At 49.2% G+C, this 20421-nt stretch overlaps 1 protein-coding gene across 3 annotated transcripts in view; it reads left to right on the forward strand.

Annotated features, from left to right (window-relative positions):
• slc8a4b (solute carrier family 8 member 4b) overlaps positions 1–20421 on the forward strand; it is a 30816-nt gene that overhangs the window by 5761 nt on the left and 4634 nt on the right. For 2 of the 3 annotated variants that reach the window (XM_068308306.1, XM_068308307.1), the window contains exons 2-15: positions 5580–5802; positions 5972–6111; positions 6187–6339; positions 6420–6647; positions 6723–7142; positions 8121–8384; positions 9263–9359; positions 9479–9670; positions 9752–9944; positions 18262–18368; positions 18463–18587; positions 19157–19192; positions 19545–19644; positions 20056–20328. In XM_068308306.1, the coding sequence (XP_068164407.1) occupies positions 5661–5802; positions 5972–6111; positions 6187–6339; positions 6420–6647; positions 6723–7142; positions 8121–8384; positions 9263–9359; positions 9479–9670; positions 9752–9944; positions 18262–18368; positions 18463–18587; positions 19157–19192; positions 19545–19644; positions 20056–20328 (2470 nt within the window). In that variant the 5' untranslated portion in view covers positions 5580–5660. The remainder of the gene's footprint in view (positions 1–5579; positions 5803–5971; positions 6112–6186; positions 6340–6419; positions 6648–6722; positions 7143–8120; positions 8385–9262; positions 9360–9478; positions 9671–9751; positions 9945–18261; positions 18369–18462; positions 18588–19156; positions 19193–19544; positions 19645–20055; positions 20329–20421) is intronic. The other variant, XM_068308308.1, reaches the window with a different exon arrangement.

A 20421-nucleotide genomic window follows, 5' to 3' on the forward strand; every position in this document is an offset into this window, starting at 1 on the left:
AACAGAAGCCATAAAATCAGAGTTTTACTCGCTGAAGTCATTCAGGTATTTTCTTGCTGCACCAGAAAGAGGCTTTAAATCACTGTCCTATACAGGTGCATCATGGGAGAAGGGAGGGACTAAGGGGAACTCCGGTCTCAGCAGACCATAATAGTCCAGAATCAGGTTCAGAACTGGGCCTTTGGAGACTCGATTCAAACCAGACCCAGAAGCGCGGTCCTCATCAGCTGACTGATGGTTCTGTTCGTTCTCAGAGCCGTGATTGGCTGTTGGCGTTCTCCTGCAGGCACATCTGGACCAGTGAGGGGGGGGTGGGGGCAAAACCAAACATATAAGTCAGCTGTTCACGTAGCATGTAGCGCCCTTAGCATCGTGGAGCTCTTTCTAGTTGGACTGGTCGGCTCAGTGTGGTCACATTCTGCTGCTGCTCACGCTAGGCTAACAGTTAGCTCCAAGGAGAACGCTCGACACACGCCTGTGTGGTGTGTGTGAAACACTCCGTCAGAAGAACTACGAACGAGGTGAGAGCTGCGATCCGTGTCTGTCGGACGACACGGATCACAGTGTGTGTTCTGAAATCTTAAAGGTGTGTCTGGACGGGTTCTGCAGGTCAGAGGTCAATAGAACGTAGATTTTTTTTTACACTTTTTTACACTTTCTTTCTCTCTTTCTTTCTTCCTTCTTCCTAACCTGCCGATGCGGCGCGCTGCTCTTTCATGGCGTGCTGATGAACAGATCGATAGACGGATAGAAGCGAGGGGGATGAACGCCGCCAATAAGGAGGAGGAAAGCGATAGGAAGAACAGGTAGAAGAGGTGAGCGAACCGAGACGTAAAGACGAGTAGAACAGGGTGGTTGCCGTGGAAACGAGGAGCTTCCACCTAATTAGAAGACTAAAGTGAAAATGAACGGATGAGGAGAGAAACACAGTGATTCTAATGAGACGCCATCATTTCTGCTGTTTGGGGAAAAGAAACGATTGAATGCAAAAAAAAAAAAACGACAAAAAAAAAAAACGATGATTCAATTTAATTCTGAGAAGAGAAGAAAGCAGACAGAGAGAAACGGAGAGAATAAAGGAGGGATGGAGAGAAAAGCAGATTAGAGCAACAGGATTAAGATTGATATGAAAATGACAAAGTGAGAGAGGAGGGGAGGGAATGGGGGGGAGGGAGGAGGGAGAAGGGGGGAGTGACGTAACGGCAAAATAAATCACGCTAAAAGTCACGGTGCGTTCAGGTGACGCTGGAATATTCAGGAAAACGAGGAGAAAATAAACGTGAACAGAGCCCCGCCCACACCCTCTGGTCAGTCAGCGTGTCGATGACATCACAGCTCCATTTTGATTGGCCGGTTCCCTCCGGCCAATCAGAGCCGCCGCCTTTGCTGCGTGTTTGGTGTGCTACCTTAGCATGCTAGCATCCTAGCGCGTGCTACACAGCGACGACAGTTGCAGCTGCTTCCTCTTCCTGTTTACAGGTGTTACTTCCTGCAGCTGATCAGGTGTTTCCAGCATCGATGGTCGTCTCTGACATGAACCAGCAGACATCTGCCCCGCCCACTTCCCCCGCCCGCCACCGCCACCCGGCGCACCTCACACACATCTGTGTGTGTGTGTGTGTGTGTGTGTGTGTGAGCTTATAGGATTTTTAGTCCTCCTCAAGGTTAAACTGAAAATCCGCACAGTCACCGTATTAAACTCATCTCCCCCTCTTTCGTCTCCTCCTCCTCTTCCTCCTCCTCGTCCTCTCCTCCTTTCTGCTCCTCAGATAAGAAAGAGGAGCTAGGACGAAAGAGGAGGAGCTAAGAGGAGGCATACTGTAAAAGCCTCAATAATTTAAATTTGTGTTTCATGATGTTGATGATGATGATGATGGTGACAATGATGAGGATGATGATGAAGACCCCCCTCTCTCGCTAATCACCGTGGTAACGGATCTGGGCGGCACCTATGGCCTCCGCTCTTCATCTGGTTGGATGGATGTATGGATGGATGATGGATGGATGCATGGACGGACTGCCAGGCTTATAGAAGGTGATTGAACCTGTACTGTTGCCACGACGACCAACCAAATAGCCAGTTATTATGACCGTGTCCAATTACTGTTGTTGTGTGTGGTCTCTCTCCCACGTTCCCTCCTCTTCCTCCCTCCTCCCGGTGAAGAGGGGGAGGGAAGAGGACGGGATGACGAGGAAGAAGAGACAGAAAGTGAGGAAGATGAAAAGAGGATGAAGTGGTTTGAGTTGGGAAAAGAAGGTGAAGAAGTGAAAAAACTGACAGGACAGGAAGAGGAAGTGCTCAAAACTGGTGGTGGTGGTGGTGGTGGATGAACCTTCAGTCCTGGGGCTCTTCATGCTAACACCAGATGTTAGCTTGTTAGCCGTTAGCACATCTCTGTGAGTGGCAGGATGTCACACGTGGTGCGCCTGCAGAACTCAGAGAGCCACTGTTACGTACATAACTAACACACACACACACACACACACACACACACACACACACACACACACACACACACACACACACACACACACACTCAGTCGGCCTCATCATATCATGCATCATTTTCTCTCACTTTAATGTCACACCCCATTAAAACCCTTTTAACCTCATTTAGCTGACGGCTCCGCCCACATTAACCTCCACATGTTGCAGCGTCAGGCTGAGGAAGAGGAGAGGAGGAGGAGGAGAGGAGGAGGAGGAGAGGAAGAGGAGGAGGAAGATGAAGGGGAGATGGAGGAGAGGAGAGGAGAGGAGGAGGGAACGTCAGTGAAGAACACACCAGAAACGCTCCTGACAACGTCGACCTGAACCGACTCGACCGAGGAGTCAGACTCCTCCCTCCTCCCTCCTCCTCCTCTCATCCTCCGTCCTCCCTCCTTTTCCACTTCCTCCTTCCTCTTCCTTCTCCTCTTCTTCCTCCTTTTCCTCCTCTTCCTCCACCTTGAATCATACTGAAGCTGAGGAAGATGAGTTTGAATCATGATGAAGGGGTCGAATCGTGACCTCAGGATTACACTCCGGCTTTCTGGTGACCTCTGACCTCTGCCAGAGGCTTGATCCGCCTTTCTGCTCATCATATGACTAAAGCTGACATGTATACATCACACGGGATGTGTGTGTGTGTGTGTGTGTGTGTGTCTTTAAATATGCATGTCCTGTCCGTGTCCTTTGCATGTTGTATGTTCCTTACATGCCTGTCCATATGCTCTGGGGTGGAGGCGGGGTTCGACCACAGAGCGAAAGGGGGCGTCGACCTCATGGCGACTGGCGTGACAACATGTCCCGCCCTCCTGACACGCTGCGGGAGTTTTATTTTGAAAGGACGACCAGAACCTGTGATTTTGTTCTGCCAGGATTGGTTCGCTGTTCCTTTGACACGCCCAGTTGGGCGGGGTCTGGACAGGATGGGGCGGGGCTTCTGCCTGATTATGCATCTCATTAACTCCTCACCTGCTGGACAGCTGGACTCCTTCACACCTCTCTATCTTTTCCACCGCCTTCGCCCCCACCCCACATACTTGCATCATCCTCATTTTTATCACCTCAACCCCCCCACCCCCCGTCACCCCCTCATCCCCCCACCCCACCCCCACCCCTCACCACGAGAGGAGCTCCCTGTTGGCTTAGCCTCGCCGCCTCATTGCCTCCCCCCTCCATGTCCACTTCCATCGACCCCCCCATCCTCAGCCCGGAGCGAAAGATCTGTGATGCATGCACAGACACACACACACACACACACACACACACACACACACTCACACACACACACACACACACACACACACACACACACACACACACACACACACACACACACACACACACCAGTAAAGTTTCAGGGAACAATCCACACACACTCCGGTCACGGCTCCTTTTTGTCCCACTGTGGAGGAGAGATAAAAACTCCCCAACAGAGAGAAAAAAGAGGGGGGCGGGGCCTGATGGGAGACGAGAGGGATGATGCTGACGTCATCCAATCACAGAGCTGCAGAACGATTTAGCAATACAGGAAGTGTCGAAGTAATTAAAGGGAATAAAGGCTTCACTGGTTACAGATCCACCCACTTATTTACTGATCTTAATTTGGTGATGATGAGAACACTATGATGTCATCATGATGATGTCATCGCTCGCCGGCGCATCGGTCTCACCTCGTGTGTCGTTTGGGCGACGTGACAGGAAGTGTAGCTACCCTAATGAAAGACGGATCAAATGTCATTTAACCCTGAGATGTGTGTGTGTGTGTGTGTGTGTGTGTGTGTGTGTGCGCGTGTCTGTGCGTGTGTGTGTGTGATTCACCGTACTATAAGTGGCAGAGCAACAGCACACAGCTGATGAGATACGAATCAACAACCGTGGTCTATGCTCTCAGTGCTTTCATTAGACGGGTCGAATCTCTGGCCGTGTGTGTGTGTGTGTCTGTGTGTGTGTGTGTGTGTGTGTGTGTGTGTGTGTGTGTGTGTATGTGTGTGTGTTAACGTGTGACTGCCTCCATCTAGTCTTGTAGTCCAACCATATTCCCGAACAAGCTGTCGATCCGGTTTGTTCCGTCTTCACCAGGCGGTTGTGGTTCCTATTTTGTTCTTTATTTTTATTGTTATTTATTTGTTTACTTTTTATTTCACACTCTCAGATTCAGACTTAGAACATCATATTTCTATCTTTATCAACAAAGGCGTCGGTTTATTTCTAGGGATGGAACGTAAATTGTGTCCTGGTGAAATGGCGACACCTGTGACCACAGGTGGGAACTGCAGCTGTGTTTAATACATTTGAATAGAATTTCATCCTCGTGTGTTTCTTTGTTTGTTTTTCTGTTTTCTTTGAGCTTTTTCAGTTTTAATGATGAGAAGGATGGACGAGAGAGGGATGGAGGAGAGGGGGAGGCATGGGGAAGGAGGGATGGTGGGGGGGGTGAGTTGTGAGTAGTGTAGTGAAGTGACAGGATGTTGCTGTGGCAGCGGGACCCCAGGAGATGGATGGAGATCGGGTCAGAAACTCCCTGATAGCGTCATGACAGATGACTAACTGCTGTGTGTGTGTGTGTGTGTGTGTGTGTGTGTGTGTGTGTGTGTGTGTGTGTGTGTGTGTGTGTGTGTGTGTGTGTGTGTGTGTGTGTGTGTGTGTGTGTGTGTGTGTGTGTGTTAGACAGTCAGCATTTCTTCCTACAACGCTGACTAACCCGGAGTGTGAAGCGTGTGTGTCAGAGTACAAGGTCAGCATCTCTGACACGACACTGTGTGTGTGTGTGTGTGTGTGTGTGTGTGTGTGTGTGTGTGTGTGTGTGTGTGTGTGTGTGTGTGCGTTTTGACCAACCGAGCGTTGCTTCAAGCTTCTTCCTCATCACACGTGTGGTCCGGCTGCCATTAGCTTAGCATTGCTGTTTTAGCGGTGGTCACACAGCACGTGTGTGTATGCGTGTTAATGCTGATGGAACAAGAAATAATTGTTTAAATGACAACAATCATAATAACCTCATTGAGTTCACTCATTTTATTACATTCAGCTAACTCAAAATTCCAGGTTTGTTGAACGGATCATTTTTTTACAGTGTGCTCGTCTGCCCCCCCTTCAGGATTTGGAATTCCTTCCTGGCCTCCTTGACTTCCTAGCAGACGCCGGTCGACTCCCTCCATCGCAAACGTCTCCAGCCGCCATGTTCCTGCGCCGCTCCTTCCTCCCCTCGTCCCTCCTCGTCTTCCTCCTCTCCGGCTTCCTCTTCCTGTCGTGTTCCGGATCGGCTGCCGCGGAATCCTCGGGGAAGAACTGCTCCGCCAGCGGCGACCCATGTCAGGAAGGTTAGTGCCACCCCTTCGCTGGCATGCTAGCTGGTGCTAACACGCTAGCTGGTGCTAACGTACTAGCTGGCGCTAACGCCCTCCCGAACGACTTTCATCCATTTGTAGAATGTCACGGAAACATTTCCACGTGATTAATTTTGTTTGGTGTTTAACGTTGTTTTTTCAGGAGTGGTTCTGCCCGTGTGGAACCCCCAGAACCCCTCGGTCGGGGACAAAGTGGCGCGCGCCATCGTTTACTTCGTGGCCCTCATCTACATGTTCCTGGGCATGAGCATCATCGCCGACAGGTTCATGTCCTCCATCGAGGTGGGACGCGTTCCATCACGGATAACTCGCTCATCGTAGCGCATAGTGACATTACCCATAATCCCCTGCTTCTAGGTCATCACCTCCCAGGAGAAGGAGATCACCATCAAGCGTCCGAATGGCGAGACGACAACGGCGACGGTGCGGATCTGGAACGAGACGGTTTCCAACCTCACGCTGATGGCGTTGGGCTCCAGCGCGCCGGAGATCCTGCTGTCCGTCATAGAGGTGCGTGCGACCAAATCCCACGTGGTTCCGCCCACAATTCAGTGTGTAACCTGTGGCCTGTCAATTGCTCCGCCCCTCAGGTGTGCGGTCACAACTTTGAGGCGGGGGCCCTGGGCCCCAGCACCATCGTGGGCAGTGCCGCCTTCAACATGTTCGTCATCATCGCGTTGTGCGTCTACGTCGTACCAGACGGCGAGACCCGGAAGATCAAACACCTGCGCGTCTTCTTCGTCACCGCCGCCTGGAGCATCTTCGCCTACATCTGGCTCTACCTCATCCTGAGCGTCTTCACGCCGGGGGAGGTGGAGGTGAGCGCCGACAGGAAGCTGGTCGCCGCGGGAAGCGGAGGCGGAGCTAACGCTTCTCTTCTTCCTGTCTTCCAGGTGTGGGAGGCGGTCCTGACCTTCCTCTTCTTCCCGCTCTGCGTGGTCCAGGCGTGGGTCGCCGACCGCCGCCTCCTCTTCTACAAGTACGTGCGTAAACGTTACCGCGCCGACAAGAACCGCGGCATCATCATCGAGACGGAGGGCGGGGTCGACGGGGGAGTCGGGGGGATGGACGGCCCAGGAGGAGGAGGCGGGCCTTTGGGGCCCGGTGGGTTCACCAAGATGGACATGCTGGAGCTGGACGGGCAGATGGCGCTGAACTGTCACGGTGGGATGGGTGGAGCCTTGATGGAAGAGGGCGGAGCCAAGGACGAGGAAGATGAGGCCAGGAGGGACATGGCGAGGACGCTGAAGGATCTGAAGCAGAGGCACCCGGAGAAAGACATGGAGCAGCTGATCGAGATGGCTAACTACCAGGTTAGCTTATCTTAGCTTAGCTTAGCTTAGCTTAGTTTAGCTCAGTCACGATTTAAGCTTCTAGTTTAGCCTCATGCTAATTTCTCGTCCAGAGCAGGAATTTAGCATCTTGAATGTATTCACATGTAATCAGACATACACACACAACACTCATGCTATGCTAGGCTAGGCTAGGCTAGGCTAATTACTTCCTGGATGTTCATGCTAAATTTTCCATGCAGGTGACGCTTTCCCAGGTAAATCATGCAAACTTTTAGTCGTGATGATCAGTCTTGAGGAATTCCACCTGTATCTAAGCCACGCTTCCAATCTCACATTCATCCAATCAGGGGGAGGGGGCGTGGTTAAATGTGGACCTCCTTCAGCTGTGGTCGGATCTCTGTGTTGCCAGGTTTATTTTCACTTGCTCAGAATGTGGAAACACACCGAAAGAAGGAGTGATCCTCTCCTCCTGCCCCCCCACCACCACCACCTCTCCTCCCCCATCCCTCACCCCCACCCCAAGTCATTTGTTGGTTGGTTTTTGTTTTATTGCTCCAGAAGGAGGAGAGGAAAGGACTTTGGCAGCCCCCCAAGATGCTTGGCAACTCCCAGATGTTTGTTTGTGTCCACCCCCCCCCCCAATAGTCTCCCCCATCCTCCCCCCTACTCCCTCCCTTCCTGCAGTAAATAAGATCGACAGCCACCTCAAAGATTAAACTTCAGCGGATAATTTACAGTCATGAGGACTTGTTCAATAAAGAAAGAAATGTGTGCCCCCCCCCCACCCCCACCACTCACGTTTATGGCTGACTCAGCAAAAGAGATCAAGTTTTAACTTCAATAGAAATGATCAAAATGCTAATTTAATCTGATCCCGTCCGAGGCAGGAACATCCCATTTAGTTTCTCCTCCGCCGCTGACCTTTGACCTCTAGAATGACACCCCCCCCCCCTGCCTACGTGATAAACCCCCTGCTCTGTGATGTGACCCCATCAGGTCCTGATGCAGCAGCAGAAGAGCCGCGCCTTCTACCGGATCCAGGCCACACGGATGATGATCGGGGCGGGGAACATCCTGAAGAAGCACGCCGCCGATCAGGCGCGTAAGGTGGTGAGCAGCCAGGAGACCCAGGCCCAGGAGGACGACCCCCACACCGTCCGGCTGGACTTCAACCCCCCCCTCTACCAGTGCTTCGAGAACTGCGGGTCCCTGAAGCTGACAGTGGGGAGGCACGGAGGAGACCCAGGAGTCACCGTCAAGGTGGGAAGAAGAGGAGTCACATGACGTCCTGTCGAGAATCCTTCATTAGCCGTTCAAACGACGAGATCCTTCCTTAGTTTGGCCCCGCCTCCTCCATCCTGTCGTATTTGCATCAATCTGCGGCCCTACCCCGCTGTGGTGTTCCGATGCTGGTGGCGTAGCCGCCGTCTGTCGTGGCGCTGACGCTTAGTGAAGAAGACTCTTCAGCTGGCGCAGCGCTTTCTAGAGATGAAGAAGGGATTCATTTCATCTGGGCGGAGCTGCGGCTGCAGGCGCTGAGCGTTAGCTGGGAAGCAGTCTGTGCAGGGCATTAGCATTTTGAATGGGTTAGCATTTTTAGTTTTGTTGGAAAGCACAAATGCAAATAGCAAGCTAGTGCTAATGCTACAGGCAGGATCCCCTTTTAACCTGTAGCTAATCCGCCGTAGCTAACGTGCTAGTGTTAGCATGTTAGCTGTCTTTTGAATGCTTTGGGTGTCCTTTAATTCAGATTGGATTTCCTTCAGCTCCTGAAAGCAACACTCCAAGCTGTGCTAGCTGCTAATTCAATCAGATTTGATTGCTCATGATCGATCGATTGATCGATCGCTGTTCCACTGTTAGTCATGTTGAACCTCAATGATCTGATTAGAAGATTCTTGTGTGAGCCTCCTTAGAGGATGGAGGGAGGAAGGAGAAGGGGTGGAGGGGGGGGTTTGTTGAAGCGTCTTTATCAGTCTTTCTGACCGGGGGGCTCGATTTAATGAAGCTGTTTTTCATTTGTTCCCCAAACGCCTCCTTCCATCCTCTCTTTGTGTTTCATCTCGGAAAATCTCCCCCGCCCCCTCACCTCCGCACCCCCCCCCCCCATTTCTCTACTTTACCGCCACCCCCACCAGGTGGATTACCGCACGGAGGACGGCACGGCGAACGCGGGCTCGGATTACGAGTTTGCAGAAGGGACTCTCGTGTTTAAAGCTGGAGAGACGCTGAAAGGTAAGAAAGTGCAACAGCAGGCAATGGGCGGGGCAACACGTGTCCTCATGGTGGGCGTGGTCATACATTTTCTTGTGATGAGCCTGAGGTCAGAGGTCATCCGTGTCACCTTCCTCCAGAGATCACCGTGGGCGTGATCGATGACGACATCTTTGAGGAGGACGAGTATTTCTACGTCCACCTCAGTAACCCTCGAGTGGTGGGATATCCTGAGATTGGCTCCGCCCCCCTGGACGCCAACGCCACCCCCAAAGCCGTGCTGGGCGACAACCACACGGCCACAGTGACGATCTATGACGACGATCACGCAGGTAGGACCTGCTTGACTGTCAGTGAGGACCGACCCCTGGGGGAGGGTGTAGGTGTTTACTAACCCCGCCCCCTGTGCTCAGGTATCTTCACCTTTGAGAGTTCCAGCCAGAGGGTGAGCGAGAGTGTGGGCGTGATGGAGGTGAAGGTGCTCCGCACCTCAGGGGCCCGGGGCCTGGTGGCCGTCCCGTACCGGACGCTGGACGGCACCGCCAGAGGGGGGGAGGACTACGAGCTGGCGGCGGGGAAGCTGGAGTTCCAGAACGACGAGACCATGTGAGTCAGTCACGTGACCAGCAGCCAATCAGGAATGAGTCTACAAAGGTCTAACCTCCACAGGATAAATGACTCCAGTATCAGTACACTAGTTTTAGTACTCTAGTATTAGTATTATAGTTTTAGTACTCTAGTTTTACTACTCTGGTTTTAGTGCTCTAGTTTTAGTCTTCTAGAATCTGTACTCTAGCTTTAGTACTCTAATATTAGTACTCTAGTATTATTATTCTAGGTTTAGTACTCTAGGTTTAGTACTCTGGTATTAGTGTTCTAGTTTTTTCATCTAGTATTAGTAATCTAGTATGAGTGTTTTAGTTTTAGTACTCCGGTATTAGTGTTTTAGTATTCTAGTTTTAGTACTCTGGTTTTAGTACTCTAGTATTAGTGCTCTAGTTTTAGTCTTATAGAATCTGTACTGTAGTTTTAGTACTCTAATATTAGTACTCTAGTATTAGTACTCTAGTTTTAGCACGCTAGGTTTAGTGCTCTAGTATTAGTGCTCTAGTTTTAGTAATCTAGTATTAGTAATCTAGTTTGATTGTTCTACTTTTAGTTCTCTGGTATTAGTTTTTTAGTATTTTAGTTTTAGTACTCTAGGTTTAGTACTCTAGTTTTAGTGTTTTAGTTTTAGTAATCTAGTATTAGTAATCTACTATGAGTGTTCTAGTTTTCTAGTGTTCTAGTACTCTGGTATTAGTGTTTTAGTATTCTAGTTTTAGCACTGTGGTTTCCTTACTCTAGTTTTGGTCCTCTAGAATCAGTATTCTAATTTTAGTACTCTACTGTGAGTGTACTCTAGTATCGGTGCTCTAGTTTTGGTACTCTAGTAACATGCTGTAATATTAGTGCTCTAGTTTTTGTACTCTAGTATTAGTGCTCTATTTTTAGTACTCTAGTATTTGTGCTCTATTTTTAGTACTCTAGTATTTGTGCTCTAGTTTTAGTACTCTAGTCTTAGTGCTCTAGTTCTAGTACTGTAGTTTTAGTTCGCAAATCCTCCAGTTTTTCCTTGTCATCTTCTGTCCCTGCCTCTCACCTCACTTCATCACATTTTCGTTCTTCTAACTCTTTCCACCTTTATTTTCCTCGTCTGCCTCTTTCTCACCTCCTCTCTTCTCTGCCCTCCTCCTCCTCCTCCCCCTCCTCCCCCCTTATATAACCCCCTTTCCTCATCTTTCCCTCCATCCATCCATCTCTGTCTCAACCTCCACATAGAGAAAATGATTTACTGCCGAGGTAATGTTGTTGGATCCCAACCCAGAAAGTGACCCTCCTCCTCCTCCTCCTCCTCCTCCTCCTCCTCCTCCTCCTCCTCCTCCTCCTGCTCCATTACCCCTAATCCCTCCTGATCAATCTCTCCATTTGTTCCTTACTTCTTTTTTATTTTTTTTAAAATAAATTCACCCGTTTTCTCTTGTCAAATAACTCAAAATGAGTTGGTGGCACCCTGCAGAGTAAGCATTTGGGATAAGAGCATAATTTGGGAAAAGAAAAAGGTGGAAAAAACATCAGAGGATGGAGGAATTGGTAGGAGGTGAGGAAGAGGAGGAGGAGAGGAAGGTGCAGCTTGAAATTCTTGGAGGACCTTAAAGTCGCTGGAGCTGAACTGACAGCCTGTGAAGAAGAGGAAGGGAAGGAACGCCGTCTCCAGTGATGTCATCACCTCAGCTTGAGTCTTAAGGAGACCTGCTGCATTCTGGGAAACATCTGACCCGCCGCAAAACATCCGCCAGTTAACGGTCTCTCTGTAACAACCGAGTGTTACAGAGAGATAACGGTTACACAGTGTGTGTGTGTGTGTGTGTGTGTGTGTGTGTGTGTGTGTGTGTGTGTTTCTCCTGCATGCTGCAGCGAATCAATTCAGAGTCTCACACGCAGAACTCCAAAACTCAAATTTGACCCATTTTGACTCCCCACCTCCGGCTCCCCGCCTCCCTCCCCCGCTGTCCTCCTCCCTCCCCCGCTGTCCTCCTCCCTCCCCCGCTCTCCCCCCTGATGTTTAATCGTAGAAATGTTTATTGATTTTTGTGTCTCAGGACAACTTTTTTTTACATTAACGCTGTCAGGAGGTTAGAGGAGGATGTTTTGTGTCCTCTCCTCCTCCTCCTCTCCTTGTTTACCCCCCCCCGCCCCCCCAGTCTGGTATTCTCCTCCTCCATCCTCGCCTCCTGTTTTTAGCCCAGCTGACTCTTTGAACTGCACACACACACCCTGTGGTCGGAACCACACACACACACACGCCCTGCAATCATGGCCGGGGGCCCCGCCCTGAGCTCCGCCTTCTTCCCTTCCATACACATAATTACAGATGGCCCCGCCTTCACCCCCCAGCTCAGGGCCCCCCTCACTGAGACCACATGAAAGGCCAGATTGCCACGTTCACTGACCGTGGGCCGAGTCGGCGCTGAAGGCTGAGTCAGCCGGGATGGGGGACGAGTATTATGGGATGTCCTCCTTCCTCCGGGGGAGAGCTGCTAATGCTAATGCTAACGCTGCTCCCTGTTGTCCAGAAATACAGTTCAAATGTCCTTTGAGGCGTGTCGTCGCACAAAGTGGCGCTACTCAGCTAGTCAGCTAGTTAGCAGGGAGTATAGCTTTCATATGCTAATGAGATTGTCGCTATAGAAACCTGATTCTGGTGTCAGACGACAGAAAGTTGACCCGATGAGTTCTGCTGCGATACTGCATTAGTATGATACACACACAGACACACACACAAACACACACACACACACACACACACACACACACACACACACACACACACACACACAATGATGTCACAGTGATTAAATCACTAATCGCTCGAGGAGGAGATGTGACTCACACAAACTCTTCATCGCTTCTCTCACCCTCTCTCTTCATCTTCTCTTTTATTTTCTGATCCCCTCTTCTTCGTCTTCCTCCTTTCTTTCCTCTTCATCCTTGCATTCTGCCCTCATCTTCCTCTCTTTCCCACTGTAATCTCCTTTTTGCCCTCCGCCTCGGCTCCATCCGTCTTCCAGGCCTCCAGTTTATTCTCTCCATCCCTACAGGACCATACATCATCCCTGGCCGTTTTATCTCCGCCCGTCCGTTCCTCCTCACCTCCTTTCGTCTCTTTTGCTGCCTCCTCTTTTGCCCTCCGCCATCTTCATCGTTCACTCCATCACCTCCCTCACCTCCACTCTACTGTAAAGGTGGAGGAGGAAGAAGAGGAGGAGAGGCACCAGATTCAAGAATCAACACCACATGTTCACTTGATGATGATGATGATGGTAGTGATGGTGATGATGGTGATGATGCCCCCTGTGACCCCTGGGTTATAAAAACACTTCTGGTGGCAGTAAGAGAGATAAATCAATGGGGGGGGGGGGCAGACGGATGGAGGGGAAGAGAGGAGGGGGGAGGCGGCTGCTGGTAATTTGGACCGGGGGCAAGGAGAGAATTAGTGCGTGAGTGCTAGCCTTTGGCACGTAGCCACATGCTAGCTTGGCACCGGTTGGCATGGCGATATATCCCACTGTCTCTGTCAGTCAAGGTGACATTAATGAGAGCCAAACCGGACCACCAGCTAGAGCCAGAACCACAGATAGAACCAGAACCACAGATAGAACCAGAACCACAGATAGAACCAGAACCACAGATAGAACCACGGGGTCCCGGTGGACCATGTATTCAGAGTCAAACCAGATCAGAACTTGGGGTTTAATGGAATCAGAACACATATCAAAGCTGACAGGCGATGTATCGTCTGGAATCTGCCTGGCAACCACTGAATGGTGTCATTTGATTGGCTGCTTAAATAACCCTGATCCCAAACTCTGACTGAGTTTCCAGGGATGCTAATCGTTCATGCTAACGTTGCGGGTTAACGTGTGTCTCATGTTGGAGGCGTGTACACATTCCATCCATGTGGTGTGACATTCATCAACAGCTTGTACCCCCCCCCAATGCTCCCCTCCTCCCCCCTACCCCCGCTTGACCAGAACATGAATATATGATGACTAGATCTGAAACATACATGAGAACAGACAGAGATGGGGGAGGATGCCCCCCCACACACAGATAACAACGGAGGGCAGGGGAGACGAAGATGTCTTTTTTTGTCTTCCTCATCATCTCATCCTTCATTTTTTTTTTAAAAACAAGTTTTCATCCGTCCATCTGCTTCCATCGACTGATCCGTCCCGGCATCACCCCCTCCTCATCCTCACATGGCCCTATGAGACGAAGACCATGTATAATTCAAAGCCGCTAAAAGGGTTTGCAGTCGGAGGCGAGCAGATCTGGCAACCGTAACACGGAACAGGAGGGACCGAAGCGGCGCTGCTTTGTTCCACTTTTCCCCTCACAGAGGAACGATTGTAACGTCACGCCGTACCTTTAAAGGGGAACGCCAACCACACAGACGTCCTGTCATATGTGTCATATTGGTCAATCAATCAATCAATCAATCAATCAATCAATCAATCAATCAATCAAGTTTTATTTACAGTATATAGCGCTTCATCACGGCAACAGACATTTCAAAACGCTTTAGCAGACAGAAAAACCCAACTGACTGCATGGAGGCACAGAGGTAGAAAGGACGTGGGACCCCAGCCGATGGATGGATGAGGGGTGGTACTGCTGGGATGGAAGGAGCTGGTCCACAGCGGATGGGTGGATGAGGGGTGAAATTGAGAAAACCTATAGGGACATAGAGCACATAGAGAGAGAGGAGCTCAGTGAGTCTGGATGTTGAGTCTCCAGCGGTGTAGGTCTATAAGAAAAAACTTAGCAGCCTAAGATGCCTTAATTGTAAAATTTTTGAAAAAGAAATGTTTTAAGTCTAGTATTAAATAACGAAAGGGTGTCTGCCTCCCGAACTGAGGAAGGGAGGTGGTTCCACAATAGAGGGGCTTGATAACTAAAGGCTCTAGTCCCCGTCCTACTTTTGTATATTCTAGGAACCACTACTAGGCCAGTATGTTGAGAGCGTAACGCTCTAGATGGATTATATGGAATTAAAAGTTCCTTCAGATAGGTCGGTGCCTGGCCATAAAGGGTTTTGTAAGTGAGGAGGAGTATTTTAAAATCTATCCTAGCTTTCACAGGAAGCCAGTGCAGAGAAGCCAGCACAGGAGAAATATGGTCTCTGGCACTGGTCCTGGTCAGAACACGGGCAGCAGTATTCTGAATTAGTTGAAGTGTCTTCAGCAACCTGAAAAAAGTGTGTTACAGTAATCTAGTCTGGAAGTGATGACAGCATGGATTCATTTCCCCGCATCAGAGATCCTGATCAAAGATGACACCAAGGTTCCTCGCAGTTGTTTTGGCCTCAAACGTGATGCCATCCGAGGCTATTACGTCCCTGGGGACTACATGCCTAACGGTTTTTAGGCCAAGCGAAATGACCTCAGTTTTACCAGAATTTAGATGCAAAAAGTTATCGGTCATCCAATGTTTAATCTCTTTGATACACAACTGTGATTTGCACAGCTGATTGACTTCATCAGGTTAAATCGAGAGATATAATTGCGTATCATCAGCTTAATAATGGAAGTTCCCAGAGGAAGCCTGTATAAGATAAACAGTATTGGACCAAGAACTGAGCCTTGAGGAACTCCATAGCTAACTATAGTGGACTAGGAGGAGTCGTTATTAACTGGGAATGGTCAGTTAAATAGGACTGAAACCACGTCAATGCTGATCCCTTAATACCAATTATTTTGTCCAGTCATGCCAAACGAATATTGTGAATATTGGGTCAGGTGACCTAAGTCAGGTCACGTTAAAGCCGGAGCCTATCTCGGCGGCATAGGGCGTGAGGCGGGGGACACTCCTGGCACGACGCCAGTGCACCGCGGAGCCACACACAAAGACATACAACCATGCACACACACACACACACACTCATTCCTACGGGCAATTTGGAACGGCCAATCAACCTGAACCTTTTGGAGGTGGGAGGAAGCCGGAGAACCCGGAGAGAACCCACGCAGACACGGGGAGAGCATGCGAACTCTGCACAGAGCGGGACTCGAACCCGTGTCCACCGTGCCGCCCCATGTGTAGAGGTATAGCTGATAAATGAGTGTGTGTGTGTGTGTGTGTGTGTGTGTGTGTGTGTGAGACTCTTGATATCAAACTCATCTTTATTCCTCCTTGTCCTTCTCCTCCCCCTCTCCTCTTCCTCCTCTTCCTCCTTTCTCCTCTTCTTCTTCCTCCTTTTCCTCTCCTCTCCTTTCTCTTCCTCTTCCTCTTCCTCCTCCTCTTCCTCTCCTCTTCCTTTCCTCTTCCTCCTCCTCTTCCTCTCCTCTTCCTCCTCCTCTCCTCCTCTCTCGTCTCTACATCATTTCTTTCTCGTCCTCTTCCCCTTCTTCTCCGTCACTTTTTGCTCTCAGAGGAGAGAAACGCGTCGGGATTATAGGGCATCATGTAGATTGGTGTGTGTGTGTGTGTGTGTGTGTGTGTGTGTGTGTGTGTGTGTGTGTGTGTGTGTGTGTTGAGATAATGCATGTGTAATGTGATTTGTGACATTGCACTAATCCTGGTTTAAACATGTACAGTATATGGGGTGTATTCACAACTATTGGGGTGGGGGGTTGGGGGGCTGACACTTCCTGTCTGAGTGGTTTCCATGGCAACCATATCCTCCAATATTTAACACTCTCACACTCCGAAACACTCCCATGTCCTCTCACCTTCTATTCTTCCTGAGGTTTGAATGCTTGGATTCAATTCACCTCGTATTTAGTCAGAATGATGTGAGAATTATTATTATTATTATTATTATTTTTTATTATGAGCTGATTTAATTAAGTATTTTAGTGGCACGCCCCATATCAATCGTATCAATTATTGATCAGCTTGTTCTAAATCTGATCAGCCATCTGTCAGCTTTGGCTTTCATACCAGCGTCCCATGATACTCATCTGAGTTTACGCCTCTCAGATTAGCATCATCATCACCGCTATTATCATCATCATCATCACCATCACCATCATCATCATCACCATCATCATCATCACGCGTGAGCAGGATGGCGTTTCTCATGACGGATCATGATGAAGTGGAGTTTGTCTTCTTTAACCTGCTCCTGCCTCTTCATCTTCATCTTCATCACCTCCTGTGAGGAAGAGGAGGAACTCCTCACCCCTTACATTGTTGTGAAAGTGTCGACGTTTACATTTCTGATGATGTCACTCTGGGAGGCGGGAGCTTTTATTGTTCTGGCAGCAGCAGAAAACAGTTAAGTGTGCATAAATCAGACGCACTCAAGAAAATGAGTTGTTTACTGCTTCAGTTTGGGCACAAACACACACAAACAAACACACACAACAAATAAATAACGCCTGGACACACTCACGCACACACACACACACACACACACACGCCGCTTCTGCTCATAAAGCAGAAGCAGAACAGCAGCCAAAAGGAAAGAGAAGCAGACAGATGGATTTCATTATGTAACGCCGTCTCAGCCAATCAGGTCGCCTCCTCCCATCGCTCTTCTCTCCCTCCATCATGAACTCGGCGTTGTGTGTCGGTTGTGTGTCGGTTGTGCGTCGGCCCGTTGACAGGCCGGGGCTTTAGGGGCGCTGTCTGACAGACGAAGGGTCTGGGGGGAGCAGGTGTCAGGAAGTAACAAGGTGGGAGTATGGAGGGAGGAAGATGGGTGAGGGCGTGGCAGGGGGAGGGGGAGGGATGGGATGGATGGCGTTCCTTCAGAGGAGGGGCGGGGAGAAGCTTGTGTGTTGATTCATTAGCGCACAGTAGCGGCGGTGGTGGCGGCCGATGACTCTTCAGAGACCGGTGAGGTATGTGATGAAGGTGAGCAGCCGCTATTGGACGGATGTGATCAGCTGATGAGGATAGCTAATAATGAGATGCTACGAGCTTCAAAAGGGGGCGGGCCTTACGCCCGTCGGATGTGTCGGAAGGGTTTAAAAAGCAAAAGAAGAAGAAGAAGAAGAACTGGGTCACAGGACGAAATTCAGTGAGTGAGGAAGAGGAGGGAGAGAAGGAGCAACGAAGGCCTGGATGGAGGAAGAGGAGCACAGATGGAGATCTACTCCAGCCAGCCCCGAACATGAATAATGAAAATGATGAAATGTGTGTGTGTGCGTGTGTGCGTGTGTGCGTGTTTGTGTGTGTGTGTGTGTGTGTGTGTGTGTGTGTGTGTGTGTTGCTTATCCCCTCTTCAGCCTCCATCCATCTCTCGCATCTTCATCCCTTCTTCTTGTTCTTTCTTTCTTGTCGCTCTGATCCATCCACGCAGAAAGGGGAGGGGCTTAATGAGGACAATGTAGCATAACCCCGCCCCCTTCTGATCTCCTCTGATCTCCAACAGGAAGATCATCGAGGTGAAGATCATCGACGATGAGGAGTACGAGAAGAACAAGACCTTCATCATCGAACTGGGAGAGCCCGTCCTCTTGGAGATAGGCCAGAAGCACGGTGTGTGTGTGTGTGTGTGTGTGTATGTGTGTGTGTGTGTGTGTGTGTGTGTGTAAACAATTTGGGTTTCACTGATTGGTCTCTGGTTTCCTAGGCGACTCCAATGAAAACAAACCTGTGGTGGGCGCTGAGGAAGAGGAGGTGGCCAAGATGGGCTGCCCCACCCTGGGGGAGCACACGCAGGTGGAGGTGGTCATCGAGGAGTCCTACGAGTTCAAGGTGTGCTGGAATTCATTTATTTTATTTTATTTTATTCATTGTATTTTACTTCATTTTTAAATTTTGTTTTATTTTACTTTACTTAATTATACTTTTTAGTTTAGTTTATTTTACGATTTTATTTTACTTTATTATATTTTATTTTAATTTATTTTACTTTACTTAATTTTATTTATTTTACTTTATTTAATTTTATTTTACGTCATTTATATTTTACTTCTCTTTTATTCTTTAATTTAATTCGCCATCTTGTTTCAGATTTAAAACACACAAGTTAGGCTTTTGTATTGCTAGGTGATGATGTCACATGACCATCACAATGACATCACTATGATGTCTCATTTCCATCACAATGACATCATTATGATGTCACATGACCATCACGATAACATCATCGCTTCTCATGTTCATTTTATCTGATTTTGTTTGACTTCAATCATATTTGTATTTTTTGTTTTGCATTTGTTCGTGTCCATTGTGTGTGTGTGTGTGTGTGCGCGTGTGTGTGTGTGTGCGCGCGCGTGTGTGCGTGTGTGTGTGTGTGTGTGTGTGTGTGTGTGTATGTGCAGAAAGCAGTGAATGATCTTTTCTGGAATTCTGACCAGGTTGTTGATCTTTCACACGCTGTAGCCTGTCTGTGCATCTTCATCTTCATCTTCATCTTCATCTTCATCACATTCTGTAAACTTATCCACAGACTTAAAAAAAAACAAAACAGCTCAGATAAACTAACTAGCATCGTAACAATTAGCATGCTAATCAAACTGACTTGTTTAATGTATTTGTGCAGCTTTAGCATTCATGCCTACTGGGATGATAAGCTACGAGGGGGTAACAACTGGAGGGTTTTCTTTCCTATTCTTTCTGGCCTGTGTGTGTGTGTGTATGTGTGTGTGTGTGTGTGTGTGTGTGTGTGTATGTGTGTGTGTGTGTGTGTGTGTGTGTGTGTGTGTGTAGAGTACGGTGGATAAGCTGATCAAAAAGACAAACCTGGCCTTGGTGGTGGGAAGCAGCAGCTGGAGGGAGCAGTTTGTTAGCGCCGTTACCGTTAGCGCAGGTAGTACACACACACACACACACACACACACACACACACACATAGACACACACATACACATACACACAGACAAACAAACTTTAATTTATTAATTTTTCTTTCTGAAATGGAACCACTAGCTTAGCTTAGCATCCATTAGCTTACTTTAGCGTAATGTCTCAAAATGGAATGAAGCAGTAAATCATCAACACGGTGTGTTTGATGTTGTTTATTTAGTACACATTCAAGAAGTAACAAAATGTTTGTTTGTTTATTTAGGGAACAATTTGCGGAAGTGGCTAGCTAATAGCATTTAGCACAAATCTTGCTGTGAAATCATTCCTTTAGCATATCTGGTTGTGTTAGCATGCTACGAGGGCTGGTCGATTGTGCTAGTTGCCATGGTGACCGTTGTCTCCTCGCCCCGCCCAGGAGACGACGACGAGGAGGAGAGCGGCGAGGAGCGTCTGCCGTCGTGCTTCGACTACATCATGCACTTCCTGACGGTGTTCTGGAAGGTTCTGTTCGCCTTCGTCCCGCCCACTGAGTACTGGAACGGCTGGGCCTGCTTCCTGGTGTCCATCTCGCTCATCGGCGTGCTGACGGCGCTCACCGGCGACCTGGCCTCCCACTTCGGCTGCACCGTGGGCCTGAAGGACTCGGTGACGGCCGTGGTGTTCGTGGCTCTGGGCACGTCGGTGCCAGGTGAGGACGGGAGGGGGGCGTCGCCCTGAACACCAGTGGGGTGTGGTTTCTGCTAGCCGCCGCCCCCCACTGAGCAATCTGGAGACTGAATTG

The sequence above is a fragment of the Antennarius striatus genome, chromosome 23, assembly GCF_040054535.1.
Source record: "Antennarius striatus isolate MH-2024 chromosome 23, ASM4005453v1, whole genome shotgun sequence".
NCBI lineage: Eukaryota > Metazoa > Chordata > Actinopteri > Lophiiformes > Antennariidae > Antennarius > Antennarius striatus.